This window comes from Heterodontus francisci, unplaced genomic scaffold (genome assembly GCF_036365525.1).
Source record: "Heterodontus francisci isolate sHetFra1 unplaced genomic scaffold, sHetFra1.hap1 HAP1_SCAFFOLD_102, whole genome shotgun sequence".
Lineage (NCBI taxonomy): Eukaryota > Metazoa > Chordata > Chondrichthyes > Heterodontiformes > Heterodontidae > Heterodontus > Heterodontus francisci.
In genome coordinates, this window is record NW_027140380.1 from 2,142,439 (window position 1) to 2,163,602 (window position 21,164).

Below are 21,164 nucleotides of genomic sequence, written 5' to 3' on the forward strand. Positions count from 1 at the left end.
CTGAATGAGACCCAGACTCATATGCAGTACCAGAGACTAACAGCTGAAGAATAAAACCAACATTCACTTCCAGTACCAGAAAATAATATATGCATAACAGATATCACTCATGTACAGTAGCAGAGATTGACAAACAACAGAATGCAGTTTGACAGTCGGGAAGGTGCGAGAGCGAGCTTACAGCTGGGAAGTCAATTTCAGTGGAAGTTTAAAAGTTAATTCCCTTTTGTTTTCGGAGGACCAGGGGACTGCTGGGTAAGTAAAAACTATATATTTGGGTGGTTTATAATCTCTTTCTTTTAGTTTTGGTGACTGCAGCTTGACAGTAGCGAAGGTGCGAGAGCGAGCTTACAGCTGGGAAGTCAATTTCAGTGGGAGTTTAAAAGTTAATTCCCTTTTGTTTTCGGAGGACCAGGGGACTGCTGGGTAAGTAAAAACTATATATTTGGGTGGTTTATAATCTCTTTCTTTTAGTTTTGGTGACTGCAGCTTGACAGTAGCGAAGGTGCGAGAGCGAGCTTGCAGCTGGGAAGTCAATTTCAGTGGGAGTTTAAAAGTTAATTCCCTTTTGTTTTCGGAGGGCCAGGGGACTGCTGGGTAAGTAAAAACTATATATTTGGGTGGTGGCTGTACCCGAGACACTACACGTGTAGTGTCTCCCACCCACCCTCCTCCTCTAACAAAAAAAAAGGACTCTGTTGTGTTGATATGGTAAGCTTTTTATTTAAGAAGTTCTGTCCGTTGGCTTGCTAACCTAACAAGTTTTGACAGTGTTTTGGTTTTTCAGTAGATTTGTTGGGAATTTAGAATAGAGGGAATGGAAGTTAAGGCAGTTGTATGTTCCTCCTGCGGAATGTGGGAGGTCAGGGTCGCCAAGAGTGTCCCTGCTGACTGCATCTGCGGGAAGTGCACCCAACTCCAGCTCCTCGAGAACCGCGTTAGGGAACAGGAGCTGGAGCTGGATGAACTTCGGATCATTCGGGAGGCGGAGGGGGTTATTGAGAGGAGTTATGGGGAGGTAGTCACACCTCAGGTAAAAGTAGGTAGATGGGTTACCGTCAGGGGAAGGAGAGGGAACCAGCAGGCAGTGCAGGGATCCCCTCTGGCCCTTTCCCTCAACAACAGGTATACCGTTTTGGATACTGTTGCGGGGGACGACTTACCAGGGGTAAGCAATGGGGTACAGGTATCTGGCACAGAGTCTGTCCCTGTTGCTCAGAAGGGAAGGGGAAGAGGAGCAGAGCTTTAGTCATTGGGGACTCCATAGTTAGGGGAACAGATAGGAGGTTCTGTGGGAACGAGAGAGACGCACGGTTGGTATGTTGCCTCCCAGGTGCCAGGGTTCGTGATGTCTCGGATCGTGTTTTTGGGATCCTTAAGGGGGAGGGGGAGCAGCCCCAAGTTGTGGTCCACATAGGCACCAACGACATAGGTAGGAAGAGAGATGGGGATTTAAGACAGAAATTCAGGGAGCTAGGGTGGAAGCTTAGGGCGAGAACAAACAGAGTTGTTATCTCTGGGTTGTTGCCCGTGCCACGTGATAGCGAAGCGAGGAATAGGGAGAGAGAGGAGTTGAACATGTGGCTGCAGGGATGGTGTAGGAGGGAGGGTTTTGGTTTCCTGGATAATTGGGGCTCTTTCTGGGTAGGTGGGACCTCTACAAACAGGATGGTCTTCACCTGAACCAGAGGGGTACCAATATCCTGGGGGGGGGGGTGGGGGGGGAGATTTGCTAGTGCTTTTCGGGGGGGTTTAACCTAATTCAGCAGGGGAATGGGAACCTAAAATGTAGTGCCAGTGTACAGGATGTGGAGAAGTGAGGTCAGGGATAAGGTTACAAGGACGCAAGAGGGCACTGGCAAGCAAGAAACTGGTTTAAAGTGTGTCTACTTCAACGCCAGGAGCATCCGGTACAAGGTGGGTGAGCTTGCAGCATGGGTTCGTACCTGGGATCTCGATGTAGTGGCCATTTCGGAGACATGGGGAGAGCAGGGGCAGGAATGGATGTTGCAGTTTCCGGGATTTAGATGTTTCAGTAAGAACAGAGAAGAGGGTAAAAGAGGGGGGGGAGGGTGTGGCATTGTTAATCAAGGGGAGTATGACAGCGACAGAAAGGACGTTTGAGGACTCGTCTACTGAGGTAGTATGGGCCGAGGTTAGAAACAGGAGAGGTGAGGTCACCCTGTTGGGAGTCTTTTATAGACCGCCAAATAGTTCCAGAGATGTAGAGGAAAGGATAGCGAAGATGATTCTCGACAGGGGCGAGAGTAACAGGGTAGTTGTTATGGGGGACTTTAACTTTCCAAATATCGACTGGAAATACTATAGTTCGAGTACTTTAGATGGGTCTGTTTTTGTCCAGTGTGTGCAGGAGGGTTTTCTGACACAGCATGGAGACAGACCAACCAGGATGCCACATTGGATTTGGTACTGGGTAATGAACCCGGCCAGGTGTTAGATTTAGATGTAGGTGAGCACTTTGGTGATAGTGATCACAATTCGGTTAGGTTTATCTTAGCGATGGGCAGGGACAGGTATATACTGCAGGGCAAAAATTATAGCTGGGGGAAAGGAAATTATGATGCGATTCGGCAAGATTTAGGATGTGTAGGATGGGGAAGGAAATTGCAGGGGATGTGAACAATCGAAATGTGGAGCTTATTCAAGGAGCAGCTACTGCGTGTCCTTGATAAGTATGTACCTGTCAGGCAGGGAGGAAGTTGTCGAGCGAGGGAGCCGTGGTTTACTAAAGAAGTTGAAGCGCATGTCAAGAGGAAGAAGAAGGCTTATGTTAGGATGAGACGTGAAGGCTCAGTTAGGGCGCTTGAGAGTTACAAGCTAGCTAGGAAGGATCGAAAGGGAGAGCTAAGAAGAGCAAGGAGAGGACACGAGAAGTCATTGGCGGATAGGATCAGGGAAAACCCTTAGGCTTTCTATAGGTATATCAGGAATAAAAGAATGACGAGAGTTAGATTAGGGCCAATCAAGGATAGTAGTGGGAAGTTGTGTGTGGAATCAGAGGAGGTAGGGGAAGTGTTAAATGAATATTTTGCGTCAGTATTTACAGTAGAGACAGAAAATGTTGTCGAGGAGAATACTGAGAATCAGGCTACTAGCCTAGATGGGATTGAGGTTCACAAGGAGGAGGTATTATCAATTTTGGAGAGTCTGAAAATAGATAAGTCCCCTGGGCCAGATGGGATTTATCCGAGGATTCACTGGGAAGCTAGGGAGGAGATTGCAGAGCCTTTGTCCTTGATCTTTATCGTCATTGTCGACAGGAATAGTGCCGGAAGACTGGAGAATAGCAAATGTTGTCCCCTTGTTCAAGAAGGGGAGTAGAGACAGCTCTGGTAATTATAGACCTGTGAGCCTTACTTCGGTTGTGGGTAAAATGTTGGAAAAGGTTATAAGAGACAGGATTTATAATCATCTTGAAAACAATAAGTTCATTAGCGATAGTCAGCACGGTTTTGTGAAGGGTAGGTCGTGCCTCACAAACCTTATTGAGTTTTTCGACAAGGTGACCAAACAGGTGGATGAGGGTAAAGCAGTGGATGTGGTGTATATGGATTTCAGTAAGGCGTTTGATAAGGTTCCCCAAGGTAGGCGACTGCAGAAAATACGGAAGTATGGGGTTGAAGGTGATTTAGAGCTTTGGATCAGAAATTGGCCAGCTGAAAGAAGACAGAGGGTGGTGTTTGATGGCAAATGTTCATCCTGGAATTTAGTTACTAGTGGTGTACCGCAAGGATCTGTTTTGGGGCCACTGCTGTTTGTCATTTTTATAAGTGACCTGGAAGAGGGTGCAGAAGGGTGGGTTAGTAAATTTGTGGATAACACGAAGGTCGGTGGAGTTGTGGATAGTGCCGAAGGATGTTGTAGGGTTCAGAGGGACATAGATAGGCTGCAGAGCTGGGCTGAGAGATGGAAAATGGAGTTTAATGCAGAAAAGTGTGAGGTGATTCACTTTGGAAGGAGTAACAGGAATGCAGAGTACTGGGCTAATGGGAAGATTCTTGGTAGTGTAGATGAACAGAGAGATCTTGGTGTCCAGGTGCATAAATCCCTGAACGTTGCTACCCAGGTTAATAGGGCTGTTAAGAAGGCATATGGTGTGTTAGCTTTTATTAGTAGGGGGATCGAGTTTCGGAGCCACGAGGTCATGCTGCAGCTGTACAAAACTCTGGTGAGACCGCACCTGGAGTATTGCAAGCAGTTTTGGTCACCGCATTATAGGAAGGATGTGGAAGCTATGGAATGGGTGCAGAGGAGATTTACTAGGATGTTGCCTGGTATGGAGGGAAGGTCTTACGAGGAAAGGCTGAGGGACTTGAGGTCGTTTTCGTTGGAGAGAAGGAGGAGGAGAGGTGACTTAATAGAGACATATAAGATAATCAGAGGGTTGGATAGGGTGGATAGTGAGAGTTTTTTTCCTCGGATGGTGATGGCAAACACGAGATGACATAGCTTTAAGTTGAGGAGTGATAGATATAGGACAGATGTCAGAGGTAGTTTCTTTACTCAGAGTAGTAGGGGCGTGGAATGCCCTGCCAGCAACAGTAGTGGACTCGCCAACTTTAAGGGCATTTAAGTGGTCATTGGATAGACATATGGATGAAAATGGAATAGTGTAGGTCAGATGGTTTCACAGGTCAGCGCAACATCGAGGGCCGAAGGGCCTGTACTGCGCTGTAATGTTCTAATTCTAATTCTAAGAATGAATCCCACAATCTCATTCAGTGCCAGATACTGACAGGTACAGAATTAATCCCACCCGTACACACTGTACTAGGCACTGAAAGACATAGGAAGCATTGCACATTCACATACAAGAGCAAACATTGACAGATATTGTAGGAGTCACATGCTCACAGTCAGTACCAGATACTGTTGAAAAGAGAATTAATCCCACACTTGCATTCATTGCAAGAGACTGACAGTTACATAAAGGTTTTCCCACACTCACATAGAGTAACAGAGACTGACATGCAGAACTTGATCCACACCCATATATAGTACCAAAACCTGAAAGATATTGAGTCAATACCACAATCAGATACAGTGTCAAAGACTGACAGCCATATTATAGAGTTCACTTCCATGGAATGCCAGTTATTTACATGTGCAGAATGCATCTTGTTTCACATTCAGTCTGGATACTGACAGATACACAATGAATCACTACAATCATACTCAATACCAAGTTCAGACAAACACCATATATATCCCCCAATTATTCACAGTATCATAGACTGACAGACACAGAGTGAATCACAAAATCAATTAATTTCAGAGACCAGCAGATAGAGAATTAATCTCACTGTCACGGAAAGAACCAGAGAGTGACAGATATACAATGAGACCCAAGCTCACATAAAGTGACACACATAATTAAAACCACGCACATACATAGTACCTTAGATTGACACATTGAGAATGAATCAAACACATTCTGACAATAAGATTGATGCATACACAATGAAGCTCACACTCACATTTAGTTCCAGACATTGACAGATACAGAATGATATCCACATTCAGCCACAGTAGCAGATAGATACAGAAGCTGCCCCACATTCCCATACAACACTCATGAATGACATACAGAATGAATCAAACAATCACATTTAGTTCCATAGACTGACACTCAAATAATCTCACACTCAGACACAGTACCACAGAGATATATTTAGAATTAAATTCACTGTCATATAATGTACCAGAAAGTGTGGCAAAATTAATCTCATACAGTACAAAGGATGGATGGAATTTGTCCCACACTCAATGTAATAGGTTTTAAGTAAGTGAAGTGGGGTTGTCGGAGGGATGGGGGTGGAGGTGGGGAAGAGAACAAAATGGAAGGTATGTGTTAGGGCAGAGGGCAGGAGAGATTAACTGACAAATAGGTCATGCGGTAAAGGGAGAGTGCTAAGGGTGCAGTGAAAGGCAAAACATTAGTATAGAGAGAGTGTTAATGACAGAATAATGAACAGTTCTGTCCAAAAGCACAAACTTGAAACATCAAGATTAAGGCAGACACATGGTGACAAAAAATGATAAAATAAAATAAAATAATCTAAAAGAGCCAGTCATGCTCTGAAATTATTGTACTCAATGTTCAGTCCGGAAGGCTGTTGAGTGTCTAATCAGAAAATGAGGTTCTGTTCCTGGAGCTTGCTTCACTGGAACACTGCAGCAGGCCGAGGACAGAAATGTGGGCATGAGAGCAGGGTGGTGAACTGAAATGGCAAGCAACCGGAAGCTTGGGTTTATGCTTGCGGACTGAGCAGAGATGTTCCGCAAAGCAGTCACCCAATCTATGTTTGATCTCCCCAGTGTAGAGGTGGCTGCATTGTGAGCAGCGAATACAATGTATTAAATTGAAAGAAGTACAAGTAAATCACTGTTTCACCTGGAAGGAGTGTTTGGGGCCTTGGATGGTGAAGAGAGGGGAGGTAAAAGGACAGGATCTATGCCTCCTGCAATTACATGCAAAGATGTCATGGGAAGGGGACAAGGTGTCAGGGGTAATGCAGGAGTGGACAAGGGTGTCACGGAGGGAACAGTCCTTTGGATTGCTGACAGGGGAGTGGAAGATGGGTTTGGTAATGGCATCACGCTGGAGGTGGCAGAAATGGTGGATAATGATCCTTTGGATGTGCAGGCAGGTCGGGTGGAACTTGATTGCAGTTCTGGAAGGGAGGAGAAGGGATGAGGGTACAAGTGCAGGAAATTTGTCAGACACGGTTGAGGGCCCTGTCAACCACAGCTGGGGGGAAATCCTCGGTTGAGGAAAAATGAAAACACATCAGAAGTGCTGTTGTCGAAGGTTGCATCATCAGAAATGATGTGTCTGAGATGGAAAAACTGGGAGAATGGAATGGAGTCCTTACAAGAGGAAGGGTGTGAGGAAGTGTAGTCAAGGTAACTGTGGGAGTCAGTGGGCTTAGAATGAATATTAGTGGACAGCCTTATCCTCAGAGATGGAGACAGAGAAGTCACAAAGGGAAGGGAAGTGTCGGAGATAGATCATGTGAAGGTGAGGGAATGGTGGAAATTGGAAACAAAGTTGATGAATTTTTCCAGTTCGGGGCAGGAGCAGGAAATGACACTGACACAGTCATCATTCTACCAGAAAAAGAGCTGGGGGGTGGGGCCCTGAGTAGGACTGGAGAAAGGAATGTTTGACATACACCACAAAAAGACAGGCATAACTAGGACCTATGCGGGTATCCATAGCAAAGCCTTTTATGTTATTCTCTGAGTAACATACCTTCTGACTCACCAAACCCTGTCCATCATCTACAAGGCACAAGTTAGGTGTGTAATGGAATACTCTCCACTTGCCTGGATGAATGCAGCTCCAACAACACTCTGGAAGCTCGACTCCATCCAGGACAAAGTAGTTCACTTGATCGACACCCCGTCCACCACCTTAAATATTCACTCCCTCCACCACTGGTGGACAGTGGCAGCAGCGTTTAACATCCTAGACATCACCTTCCAAACACCCGACCTCTACCACCATTTTTTTTACAAGATGCACTGCAGCAACGCACCAAGGGTCCTTCGACAGCACCTTCCAAACCCGCAACCTCTACCAACTAGAAGACAAGGGCAGCAAATGCATGGAAACGCCACCAACTGCAAGTTCCCCCCAAGTCACACACTATCCTGACTTGGAACTATATCGCAGTTCCTTCACTGTCACTGGGTCAAAATCCTGGAACTCCCCTCCGAACAGCACTGTGAGTGTACCTACCTCACATGGACTGCAGTGGTTCAAGACAGCAGCTCACCATCACCTTCTCAAGGGCAGTTAGAGATGGGCAATAAATGCTGGCCGAGCCAGCGACGCCCACATCCCATGAATGAATTTTAAAAAGGTGCACACTGCTGCCACTGTACATCAGTGGCGGAGGGAGTGAATGTTTGTGGATAGGGTGCCAATCAAGTGGGCTGTTTTGGCCTGGATGGTATCGAGCTTCTTGAGAGTTGTTGGAGCTGCACCTATCCAGCAAGTGGACAGTATTCCATCACACTCCTGACTTGTGACTTGTCGATGGTGGACATGCTTTGTGGAGTCAGGAGGTGAGTTAATTGCCGCAGGATTCCTAGCCTCTGACCTGCTCTTGTAGCCACATTATTTTTTTGGCGACTCCAGTTCAATTTCTGGTCAATGGTAGCCCCTGGGATGTTGATAGTGGGGGATTCGGCGATGGTAATGCCATTGAATGTCAAGGGGAGATGGTTAGATTCTCTCTTGTTGGAGATGGTTATTGCTGGCACTTGTGTGGCATGAATGTTACTTGCTACTTATCAGCCCAAGCCTAGATATTGTCCAGGTCTTGCTGCATTTCTACACAGACTGCTTCAGTGTCTGAGCAGTCATGAATGCTGCTGAACATTGTGCAATTATCAGCGAATATCCCCACTTCTGACCTTCTGATTGAAGGAAGGTCATTGATGAAGCAGCTGAAGATGGTTGGGCCTTGGACACTACCCAGAGGAACTCCTGCAGTGATGTCCTGTAGCTCAGATGATTGACCTCCAACAACCACAACCATCTTCCTTTGTGCTAGGTATGACACCAACCAGCGGAGAGATTTCCCCCTGATTCCCTGGAAGGACAATAGCAGCAGATACATGGGAACACTGCAACCAGCAACCTCCCCTCCAAGCCACACAACATCGTGACTTGGATCTATTTTGCCGAGGGCATATCAAAATCCCGGAACTCCCTCCCTAATAGCACTGTGTGTGTACCTATAACATGTGGACTGCAGTGGTTCAAGTAGGCAGCTCACCAAAACCAGGGCAATTAGGGATGGGCAATAAATGATGGTCTTGCCAGCGATGCTTACATCCCATGAAAAAAATAACAAAAATGAAATGGAGTTAAAATCTCTATGAAAGAAATCTTTATAAAATTCTGCAATCAGTCCATGTGACCAGGAGATCCCCACCCACTTCATTCCAGTTCCTGCTAAGTTTACTTGCATTGATTCCACTTCATTGTCACACACGATTCTCTCATCCTCCTTTAAACCCTCTTCAATAAAACCACTCACTTTCAATAATTTGCAAATGGATTCATTTGCACATAACTCCTAATAAATAGGAGATACTGGAACGGCTGGCTGTACTTCATGTTGATAAGTCATTAGGACTGGATGGGATGGAACCAAGACTGCTGAGAGCTGTCAGGGTGGAAATTGCCAGAATCTTCTGAATTTTATTTTTTGGATTGACAGCTGCCAGCCATTTGTTTGTCCCAGGACACAATAACGAACTAAAATGAATCTGCACCGAGCAAATATTAACGTCCCACATCTGCAGGTTTCTTCCAAAACATCAGGAATTTCAGTTTCAATCCTCGGACCTTTTATGTTCTGTTCCATTGATATTTTGTCCCCTGATTAAAATTGATTCTGGGAAGTCTGTCCTCTGAGCGGCCTGGCACTCCGAGTTCCTCTGCAGACATCCGGTTGCTGTTGGTGGACCAAAAGATCCCGAAAACCCGAGAAGAAACGTCTCCCAAACCCCTCCGAGTGTGTCTCCATTAGACCATGCAACCACTACCTGTATAATGGATAGCAATGGTGAGGAGTATGAGTTATTTCAGTGCCTGCGTTTTGTGGAAATAGAGGATTAAAGATTAAAAAATAATTAAAATCACTGAATAGATCTTCTGTGAGCAGGACTTAAACCAAACTGGGATAAGTCCAGTGGATTTCAATGTTGAAATCTTTAACCACTGGACCATGGCAGCTGAAATCACACCCCTTTTATACAGACCGAGAATCATCCTACACTGATCCACTTCTGTTCATTTTTGTGTCCTGGGACAAAAAAGTTCTTCGTAGCTGTCAATCAAAAAATGGTTGGAAGGAACTTCATTTATTCAAATACCAGCAGCCGCCAGTTGTCAATGAACTCAATCCCTTCAGCAATAGACTGGGAGAAAGAGAGAGAGAGACTGTTAGAGAACTTCCTGCATTCAGTCCTGACCCTGTCACACTCAGCAGTTTCTCACCCAGACCCTACTCTCATCAACACTGAACATTGTTACTGAGACCCTTCAAATACTGTTTATAAAATGAATAAAGGTTCAAAGTTTATGACAGCTGGATTGACTGGAACCAAGTTTAATAAACTTTTCACTCTGACTTGATAACCACATTAGACAGTCCTTCAATTGGTAGCAAAGTTATCAGCTGTAAGAATGTTTTTACTGAGTTGAATAATTTCTGTGTGAGGAATGTTCCAGCATCATAAACCAGGGGAACGTGCTGACTGAGCTGTGTCTTCATCACTTCTGGGCAATCAGACAGTTCATCCTTCATTCTGTTCTGATTCACTTTCCCAAAGTGGATCTCCAGATTCTCAAATCTGGGGACAAGGATTTCTTATTTGCTTCTTTTCAGTTTTTATCATTCTCAACTGACAATATAATCCAAAACTCGGACAAATCCTCCACCTTGCATCGTGTCCCAGACTCAGTAGAAAGCAGCACATAGTGACGTGAACACACTGACAGATACAATCCGTCACCCTCTGATTCAGTGAGATTAATGTCAAGAGTGGTTTCCAGATCAAATGTAATGATGAACAAATTTCTCTCAAAGGAGGTGTGGTTGACAGAGGTACCTTTATAGTATTTGCAGTGAATTTCTGTACAAGAAGGGACAATCGTCAAACATCCATTCCGAAATCCTTCGCTCAGCAAAGACAGATCGAGTCCTGTTTTAAATAAAAACAGAAAGTGCTGGAAATATTCAGCAGGTCTGGTAGCATCTGTGCAGAGAGGAGCAGAGTTAACATTTCAGCAGTTCTGATAAAATGTCACAGACCTGAAAGGTTAACTCTGCTTCTCTGTCCACAGATGCCACCAGACCCGCTGAGTATTTCCAGCACTTTCTGTTTTCATTTCAGATTTCCAGCATCTGCAGTATTTTGCTTTTGTTACTGTCCTGTCTTGTTGTGCTGCTCAATAAAGTAGTTGGAAAACCAAGTTACAGTCAGGCTGAAAGGGGATTTGAATCCAGGATTGATCTGTTCATTAAAGAGGTACTTCGACCAACTAAGTCAAAGGGACAAAATACAGTGTTTGAGTTTTTTGAGCTACAGATTAGTGCAGATCTTTCTAGCTGTGCTGAACATTGATTTCCATCTCCGGGTTCTTTCTGAATCTGTGAGTTTGCAGTTCTTTGCGAGTGAGTGGGACACATGGAGATATGTTTAGACGATTTCCTGGCAAATCATTTGCAACTCCATATTTTTCTGAAATTTGTACGAACACATTAATGACATACGTCACGCCGTGAAATTTCTCCACAAAACACTGAAAGGTGACATTGTTAATTGTGAGGGGGGTTTTTCACTTATTCAGACATACATTTGGAAGGAGTGATCAGAACGTGATTCACACATGACGTGATGACGTAATGGCGTGAAGAAACACTTCCTTGAACTGGCCATATTTGGTATCCATTTTTTCTGCTCGACCCACCTGAATATTATAGAGAAAATGGCAACAAGGGGAAGATAAAGTCTGTAAATATAGGCAGAAAACAGCAGCAGGGACTGCAGTAAACAAGATCAGCCAGTTCCTGGTGACTTCGTTGCTCGGATAGTGAAGAATTTAGATGGGTTGTGGACAGCCTGAGCCTCAGACTGTCTCCTGAGTTGAATAGGATACCGCACGGTCTTCGTGCTCATTGAGGAAATTTGGCTGTACTCATGGGATACAGCTGAAAGATGGCAACGAATGAGAGGGTTTGAGCAACATTCCGTTCCTGTATTGAAAGAATGGGCATGTTTTTAGAGTTAAGAATATTTTGGGACTGGAAGGTGAGGCGGTCAAGACTCAGAATAAGGCAATTCCTGAGCAAAAGAAAACAATTTTGTTCGTGGAAATTGGCCTGGAAGTGTATGACATGCTAACAAAGCTTCCTGCTCTGAATAAAGCAAAATATGTGCCAGTCAAAACAAAATCACCAAGTTGGAGGAACATTTCAATCCTAAGCCACTAGAGATAGCAGAATGCTATAAATTTGGAACCAGAAATCAGAAAAGTAGTGAAGCAGTTGGTGAGTATATTGTGGCACTGAAGAATTTTTATTACGTTGCAACTTTGGCACATTCTTAGACCATGCATTATGAGACATATTTGTGTGTGGATTTGTGAACAAAAGAATCCAATCGAAGCTACTAAACACACAAAATCTTACATTTGAGATCGTGTGTAAGATTGCTGTTTCCATGGAGATGGCATCAAAGAATGTTAGGGAATTTTGTCCTATGCAGGTAACTAGTACAGGCTTCTGTCCACTGTTAAAGTGCTTCAGCCAAGTCTAAAGTGGACAGACATTGCCAGAAGAGTGCCAATGATAGCAGTTTAGTGTCGTTATCACCATCAGGGCAACCACACAGCCCAATCATGTCAGTACAGAAATGCAAAATGTTTCAATTGTCAAGCAGAGGCCAAAGAAGGAAAGGGAACTAATTCCAGTGGTAATGGAAAACAGTGATGTTATAAGGGTGGAGTTCACAATCTTGAAGTGAATCCAGAGTGCCTAACCAAAGAGGAGCAAGGGCTGTACAGCATTTATGCCACTAGCAATCACTCAAATGATGGAGACTTTTGTATAATGTTGTTGGTAAATGAACAGTCCATTGCTACGACCATGGATTGCTCCATCATGAGTAGAGAAATGTATGGGAGCAAAGTCAGTGATGTCCGTCAAACTGAGAGCACCAGTCAATTGAAAACCTACTCTGGTGAGGTGTGAGAAATGTGTGGGCAAATGGAGTGCAATATCCAACATAAGGGCAGGCCCCTCAAGTTACCCATTGTTTAAAAAATTAGGTCAGTGGAAGTAGGCATCAATGGCAAGGCCAGCATTTATTGCCCATTCCTAATTGCCCTTGACAACTGAATTGCTTGCTAGGTCATTTCAGAGGACAGGTGAGAGTAAACCAAATTGTTGTGGGCCAGCATCACATACAGGCCAGACCAGGTAAGCACAGCAGATTGCCTTCTGTGAAGGGTATGAGTGAACCAGATGGTTTTTAATGAAAATCAATTATAGTTGCATGGCACCACTGCTCAGATTTTATATTATTCATTAATGAATTGAATCTGAATTCCACCAGCTGCCATGGTGGGATTTAAACTCATATCCCCAGGGCATTAGTCTGAGTCGTGAGATTATTAGTTCAGTGACATTACTGCTATGCCAGCCTCTCCACTACAAGGTAGTGAGATATGTCAACAAACCAATAATAATGGGGAAAGACTGGCTTTGAAAGCTGAAGTTAGACTGGAAGCATGTTTTTTCAAGTTGAAACAACCAAGGAGCTTGATCAGGCATTGAATTGTTACAGGAACACTTTCGAGGACAGCTATGAAGGCATAATCAGTGTGAAAGCTCACATCTGAATCAGGCCTGATACCAAACCAGTATATTGCAAAGTTTGGCTGCTTCCTTATGCTTCCAAAACCAAGGTTGAAGAGGAGCAAAAGAATCTGGAGAGATATGGTGTGCTGGTGAAAACTGATCACTGTGATTGGGCAAACCCAATTGTCATTGTGCCCAAGTCAGACAAAACCATCAGTCTATGTGGGGATGACAATGTCACAATGAACCAGGCAGTGGATTATGAGAAGTATACACTACTGATCTCGAGATTTGTATGCGGATTTAGCAGGATCCAAGCTATTCACAAAGTTGGATTTATTCCATGCTTATGCACAGCTCAATGTGAATCAAGTGAATCTGCAGTATCTCACGATAAACACACACATGGGGTTATACTCCTACATAAAGCTGCCGTACGGTGTGAAGCCTTCTCCAAACTTCTTCCAAGTTACAATGGGTAAGATTTTACAAGGAGTGCTACATTGCTTGTGCAATCAGGATGATGTGTTGATCATGACTGTAACAAATGAAGAGAATTTTCAAGTGTTGGATGAAGTGTTAAAAAGGCTCAATGATCACAATGTGTCAGTTGAAAAAGAACAAGTGTGCCTTTGTACAATCTGAGGTGGTGTACCTTGGCCTGATAATCAATGAAAAGTACTACAGCCAGTGAAAGAGAAGATAGAGGCTATGGTCAAAGCCCCGAAGACAAAAAGATGTGTCTGAGCTTAGATCTTTTCTACGCATGGTCCAATACTACTTGCAATTTCTGCCTGAGCATGCAATGGTGTTAGCTCCACTACATGAGTTGTTGAAGAAAGATGTGAAATGGAAATGGTCTAAAGCACAGCAAGATGCTTATGATGCATGTAAGAGAAGCTTGACCAGTGACACACTACACATTCATTACCACACAAATGGTGAACTGAAGCTAGCTTCAAAATATGGAGTTGGAGCAGTAATCAGTCATGTTGTGGATCATGGTCAGGAGAAGCCCAGAGCATTTGTGTCACGTACCCTGACCAAGAGTGACTGGAACTACACACAGATAGGAAAGGAAGTGTTTGGAATCATCTTTGGAAACAAAACGTTTCACCAGATTTTGTTGGGTGGTAACTTTACGCTAGTAACAGATCATAAACCACTAATAGCTATTCTGGGACCAAAGTCTACAATACTGACAATGGCAGTATCAAGGATGCTGCAGTGGGCTGTACTTCTCTCACTGTTTGACTGTAACATTGAATATCGTAGTTCAAAGGAGAATGCTATCGCTGACGCACTGTCACATTTACTGCATGAAGATTTAGATGTAGACTGTGAAGGTGCAATCTTCATAATAGAAATTGTGGCCATGACTGAGTCGACCAGTCGGCAGGTTCACTGTGAGCCGATAACACTGCCGGGTAAAGGCCGCTTTCCAACTCCAATCTTAACACAGGAGATTCCCCAAACAGCTGTAATAAGGTGTTTGTAAACTGCTGGAAGCGGATGTGTGTGGAAATGGTGATGTTACTGAGGAGGTTTCTTAGTATCGAATGGATTGCGTTTCGGTGGGAACATAACTGAGTGTTAATTGTAGCGGGACCATATTGAAAAGCTCCGGCTTTCTGGAAGGCTTTGACTACGAATGCCGAGTCTGGAAGGGTTTGTGTGGAGAGCTGGGTTTCGGTTCTACTGTTAATAAAGGGTTTGAAATTGGCAGCCCGGAGGAAACTGGAGGTGGATCTGAAAGATGAGGGGCCGTTCTCTCTCTGTCTTGTCACTCTGGGTGTCTCCTCCCTCTCGCTCTCTGTTTAATCCTCACTCTGTCTCCTCCACTCCCTGCTCTCACTCTGCCTTTCTCAGCCAGGTCCAGGGGGTCTGTATACAAAGGATCCTGAAGGATTCTGTTACTCATGTACTGCAGTGATCTGAGTGAAGAATCATCATGTCTGGCAGAGGTAAAGGAGGCAAAGGACTGGGCAAAGGCGGAGCAAAGCGGCACCGCAAAGTGCTTCGTGATAATATCCAGGGCATCACCAAACCAGCAATCCGCCGCCTGGCTCGCCGTGGCGGGGTCAAGCGAATCTCGGGTTTGATCTGTGAGGAGACTCGCGGGGTGTTGAAGGTTTTCCTGGAGAATGTGATCAGGGATGCGGTCACCTACACTGAGCACGCCAAGCGCAAGACGGTCACTGCCATGGATGTGGTGTACGCTCTGAAACGGCAGGGCCGCACTCTCTACGGATTCGGCGGTTGAACAACTTGACCCTTTCCAGCAAACGCACAACAAAGGCTCTTCTCAGAGCCACCCACCACCTCACAGAGAAAGCAGTGACCTGGAAATGGGAGCTGGGATAGGCTGTTCAGAACAGTTCAATCAATCTGCTGTGTTCGGGATACAAAACTGGAATCCCCGAGTTTGATATTTCAGTTGTAGCAAGGATGTGCAGTGGATTTGATTTTGTAAACGTGCTGTGTAAACAGTGCCCGAGACTCTCCAGTTAGTTATTTCCCCAGTCGACACATGCCCTCAGTGAAAAGCCACATCACTCCTCCAGAATCACTCATTGTTTTCATAGAATTTCAAAATGATTTCGATGCAATGAGAGAATCCGGGAGTTTTGCAGCAGCCGTTGAATCGGTCACTGGAACCAGACCCACTTGTGATGTTATTTCTCCCGAGACGGTGTTTCCTGCACTGAAACTGAGAGGGTTTGTGAAACTGATCAGTTTCAGCTCAATCATTCAGGGACCTGGAATTCCCGCAGTTTGAGCCCGAGCCCACTTCTGATTGGTCACCCTCTTCCCATTCGTATGTCTTAACCAATCGCAGAGCTTCGAATTGGAAAATGCAGCAAATCATTGGCTCAAATTGTCGACCTGACAAAGTTTGAATTCGAAAAAGCCGCCAATTTCAGTATCGGAAAGAAGCGATTACTGGAAAATCTATCCAAAGCTGATCGTTTTATATATATATATATATATATACATGTATGACCATTAAAAAACATTTATATTCCGCTTTTATCAGCAAATTCCTGGCACCATTTTAAAGCTGTTCGTAAAATAGCGCCAGGAAATTGTGCTGATAAAAGCGGAATAAAAAACAAGATTTTGGATGGTTATGTCCATATTTTACGAACAGCTTTAATCTGTAATATTATTGGTTACTCATCTGTAACTGCCGGCAAAATGTAACGGGACAAATAACTCAAATTCGGTGTGGAAGTAATAAATTGGACAGGGTTTCGGGGGACAGTGAGAAGTCACTGAAATAGTTGCTTGAACATTGTAAATAAATCTGATTCGGTCCTGTTACTGACATTCTGGAATCAGACAGTAATCAGCCCTTTCACAGAGACTGTCGGTGGCTCTGAAAAGAGCCTTTGGTTTATTCGATGATATTTTGGCCGCTTTACTTTTTCTGGGAGCTCTGAGCGCCTGTTTTCTTGGGCAACAGCACGGCCTGGATATTAGGCAGCACCCCGCCCTGAGCGATGGTCACCCCTCCCAGCAGCATGTTGAGCTCCTCGTCGTTGCGGACGGCCAGCTGCAGGTGCCTGGGGATGATGCGGGTCTTCTTGTTGTCCCGGGCCGCGTTACCGGCGAGTTCGAGGATTTCAGCGGTCAGATACTCGAGCACAGCAGCCAGATAGACCGGGGCTCCAGCACCCACACGCTCAGCATAGTTGCCCTTTTTCAGGAGCCTGTGAACACGGCCCACCGGGAACTGCAGTCCAGCCCGGGAGGAGCGAGACTTGGCCTTGGCCCGAGCTTTGCCGCCGGTCTTTCCTCTTCCAGACATTTTCACAAATTCTTTCACGAAGAATGGATATTTTCCACTGCATTTACTGTACTTACAGACTGAAAACTCTCCTCATTGGTCGGTACTTAATTCACCTTATTTGCCTATATTCATCACCAATCAGGTCACTGACAACAGAAGAGGGCGGGATTTACCCACCACAACCTCAGAAACAGAATTTGTCAATTTCAAAAAGCCCGCCAATTTCATTTTCGGAAAGGAGCGGATTAAAATAAATGTCATCCTTCGTCAAAGATTTAAAATCCCTTCTCTTTATTTTCTTTCATTCAACTCCTTTCGTCACCAATCAGAGACGCGGGTTTTAAATGTTGTTTAAATTGTGGATCTTCCCACAATCGCTTTCAACCTGTCCCGGGAGGTACTAAATCCCTGTTCACAGCATTTCCCTGAAGCGAAACGTTCAGTTTATCTTCAATCAGAGCCCAGTGTCCTTCTCTGAAAAGAGGGAGCCGGATCGAATCCTCAAACTGCCCTTAATCTGCTCTCTAATGATCCCATTCCGGGCTGTTACACTGCGGAGAGTTACTGTTAATAAAATGATGAATCAGTTCACATTTCAGGAATAGAGTGAAGGAACGGAGGTCTGACTCTTCCCGCTGAAAGCAGCTGTTAAAGCGGTCATTCAGGGGCTGTGCAAAATAAATAACAGCTTAAAGCAAAAAAGGAAAGGCGAATGAGCGCATTATGGGTTCATGGGACAGGAGACACAAACACAGTATATTATACATTATCTTAAAGTGATTTAATAGAGATGTTCGGATGCAGCTTTTTCAGAGAGATTGTGGGTGGCTCTTCAAAGAGCCGTTGTGTTTGGGATGTTTTTCAGTCCATTGTGCAGTTTTACTTGGAGCTGGTGTACTTGGTCACCGCCTTTGTCCCTTCCGACACGGCGTGCTTGGCCAGCTCCCCGGGCAGCAGCAGGCGCACGGCGGTCTGGATCTCCCGGGAGCTGATGGTGCTGCGCTTGTTGTAATGGGCCAGGCGGGAAGCCTCACCCGCGATGCGCTCGAAAATATCGTTCACAAACGAGTTCATGATGCTCATGGCCTTGGAGGAGATGCCGGTGTCGGGGTGAACCTGCTTCATCACTTTGTAGATGTAGATGGAGTAACTCTCCTTCCTCGACTTTCTCCGCTTCTTGCCGCCCTTTGCTGACGGTTTATTTAAGGTTTTCTTGGCGCCCTTCTTAGGAGCTGCTTTCTTCTTCTCTTCAACCATCTTCAGATTCAATTTCAGACACAGAAATAAACCAAACCCCTTCCGAGTGCGGATTAAATAGACAATCCCACAGCTCTATGCAAATGAGGGATGGGGGAAAATAAAGATTGTGATTGGGTGACTGGCAGTGATGTCACAAAGGTTTCATATTGTAATTCTCTAATTGGTCTCTTTCGCCATCCAATCAGATTAAACATTTGCAACCAATCACAAACACCCTTCCTGCAATCAGGAAGTATATTTCCCAAAGACTGTCTCCAACCCCAGTTTCTGTTGAAAGAGCCGCTTCTTATGTAAAGCTCCCTGGAAATGTCCTGGCTGTTGTTGGGAAGACACATATTGGCTGATTCTGTGTCCTTGTGTCTCTGCTATTGCATGTGAGCGTGCAATTAATTTCATTTATTTTTTCTCTGATCCTGTGTTTGAGCGTGTTGTGTAATTCGGTAGCTCTCAGTCTCTGGTGCAGTAGGGATTCATTCTGTATATTACAGACTCTGGTACTGTGAGTGTGACATCCATTCTGTATCTGTCTGTCTCTGGTACTGTGTTTGAGTGTGAGGAGATGAGGTGGAATGTTGCAGGGAGGAAGATGGAAAAGAGCTTTGGTGCGATGACACAGCCTTGCTTGAGCCCAGTTTACATTGGGATTAGGTCAGTGCTAGGTCCGTTGCCAATGATTACATGTCATGCAGTCGGCAGACGATGGTGCCGAATTTCTCCGGGCAGCCAAATTTGAAGAAGATGTTCCATAATCCCTCCCAGTTTGGAGAGTTGAAGGCCTTTGTCAGGTCAGAGAAGACCATGTAGAAAGGTTGCTGCTGCTCCCTACATTTTTCTTGGGAATGTCTTGCTGTGAATATTATGTTTACTGTGCCTCTTGATTGACAGAATCCACATTGTGATTCCAGTAGGAGCTCTTCAGCCATGGGGAGGAGGCGGTTGAGAATGACTCTTGTGATGACCTTCCCTGTGACGGACAGCAGGGCTGCCCCTCTGTAGTTACTACAGTCGGGGTTGTCACCTTTTTTGAAGATGGTCACAATTACGGCATCTCGGAAATCCCTGACATGCTCTCTTCCTTCCACATGAGAGACGTGAGACGATGTATTTGTGTCAAGAGTGCTTCTCTGCTGTATTTTCGAATTTTGGTGGGAATTCCATCTATGCCGGTGGCCTTATTTTTTTTTTAGCTGTCAATCTCTGTCAGTCTGGGATTGTGCTGACGTCATGGTGGGTAGCATGCTGTGGAATGTAGTCAAGGGCACTCACATCAAAGACGGCATCGCAATTGAGGAGATATTCAAAGTGCTCCTTCCAATGAGTGCTGACTGCCTCTCTGTCCTTGATCAGTGTCACTCCATTTTTTGCTCTCAGTGGGGTAGGTCCTTTGATACTTGGGCCGTGAATGATCTTGACAGTGCCGAAGAAGCCACATATGTCGTGGCTTTCAGCAAGTTTTTGTAGTTCCAGCGTTCTTTCAGCCCACCAGCTGTTGTGTCAGTCGATCTACTCTATAGTACGAGTTGGAAACTATTGAACTGACATTGCCTCCAGTCCAGAAGCAAGGCCATTCCAACATCTGTCATCTAGCTGCAATACGCTGACAACGCCTGCGGGTGCGCACACCCAGTGACCAAGCTTCAAACCCTGATCGATGCATTCATTGAGGCATATGAAAGAATTGGCCTTAAGCTAAATGTCTGGAAGACAAAGGTCCTCTGCCAGCCTGCTCCCCGACACTGCCCCTCTATATCAAGATCCATGGCGAACCACTGGACGATGTGATCACTGCTCATCCCTAGCGAGCATTGTCTCATCAAGGGCAGCCATCGACAACAGGGCAGCACAGTGGTGCAGTGGTTAGCACTGCAGCCTCACAGCTCCAGCGACCCGGGTTCAATTCTGGGTACTGCCTGTGTGGGGTTTGCAAGTTCTCCCTGTGTCTGCGTGGGTTTCCTCCGGGTGCTCCGGTTTCCTCCCACATGCCAAAGACTTGCAGGTTGATAGGTAAATTGGCCATTATAAAAATTGCCCCGAGTAGAGGTAGGTGGCAGGGAAATGTGGGGATGTGGTAGGAATGTGGAATTAGTGCAGGATTAGTATAAATGGGTGGTTGATGGTTGGCACAGACTCGGTGGGCCGAAGGGCCTGTTTTAGTGCTGTATCTCTAAACTAAAGACAATCCAACATCCCAGGAATCAGCCCAGTGAACTTTCTCTGAACTGATTCCAATGCATGTGTACCCCTCCTTAAATAAGGAGACCAAAACTGTGTGGAGTCCTTTAGTTGGGATGTCACTAATGCCCTGTACAGTTATAGCAAAACTTCCCTACTTTTATACTCCATTCCCCTTGCTAAAAATGCCAATATTCCATTTGCCTTCCGAATTACTTGCCTTAGCTGCATGCTAACGTTTTTGTAATTCATGTACCTGGACACCCAGATCCCTCGGTACAGCAGCATTCTGCAGTCTCTCTGATGCAAGTAATAGTCTGCTTTTCTATTCTTCCTGCCAAAGTAGACAATCTCACATTTTCCCGTATTATACCCCATCTGCCAAATTTTTGCCCACTGACTTAACCCATCTATATCTCTTTGCAGACACTTTGTGGCCTCCTCACAACTTGCTTTCCTACCTATCTTTGTACCGTCCATAAATTTGGCAACAAAACACTCAGTGCCTTCATGCAATTATTAATATAGGCCAT

At 45.0% G+C, this 21,164-nt stretch overlaps 1 protein-coding gene across 1 annotated transcript; it reads right to left on the reverse strand.

Moving 5' to 3' along the window:
* Window positions 1–16,827: 16,827 nt before the first annotated feature.
* LOC137359400 (histone H2A-like) lies at window positions 16,828–17,217 on the reverse strand. Its single transcript, XM_068025382.1, has one exon. It carries the CDS (start codon window positions 17,215–17,217, stop codon window positions 16,828–16,830), a length of 390 nt encoding a protein of 129 aa, XP_067881483.1.
* Window positions 17,218–21,164: the final 3,947 nt, after the last annotated feature.

Coding starts and splice junctions, on each gene's coding strand:
- LOC137359400 (XM_068025382.1), bottom strand. CDS start 17,217: ATGTCTGGAAGAGGAAAGACCGGCGGCAAAGCTCGGGCCAAGGCCAAG.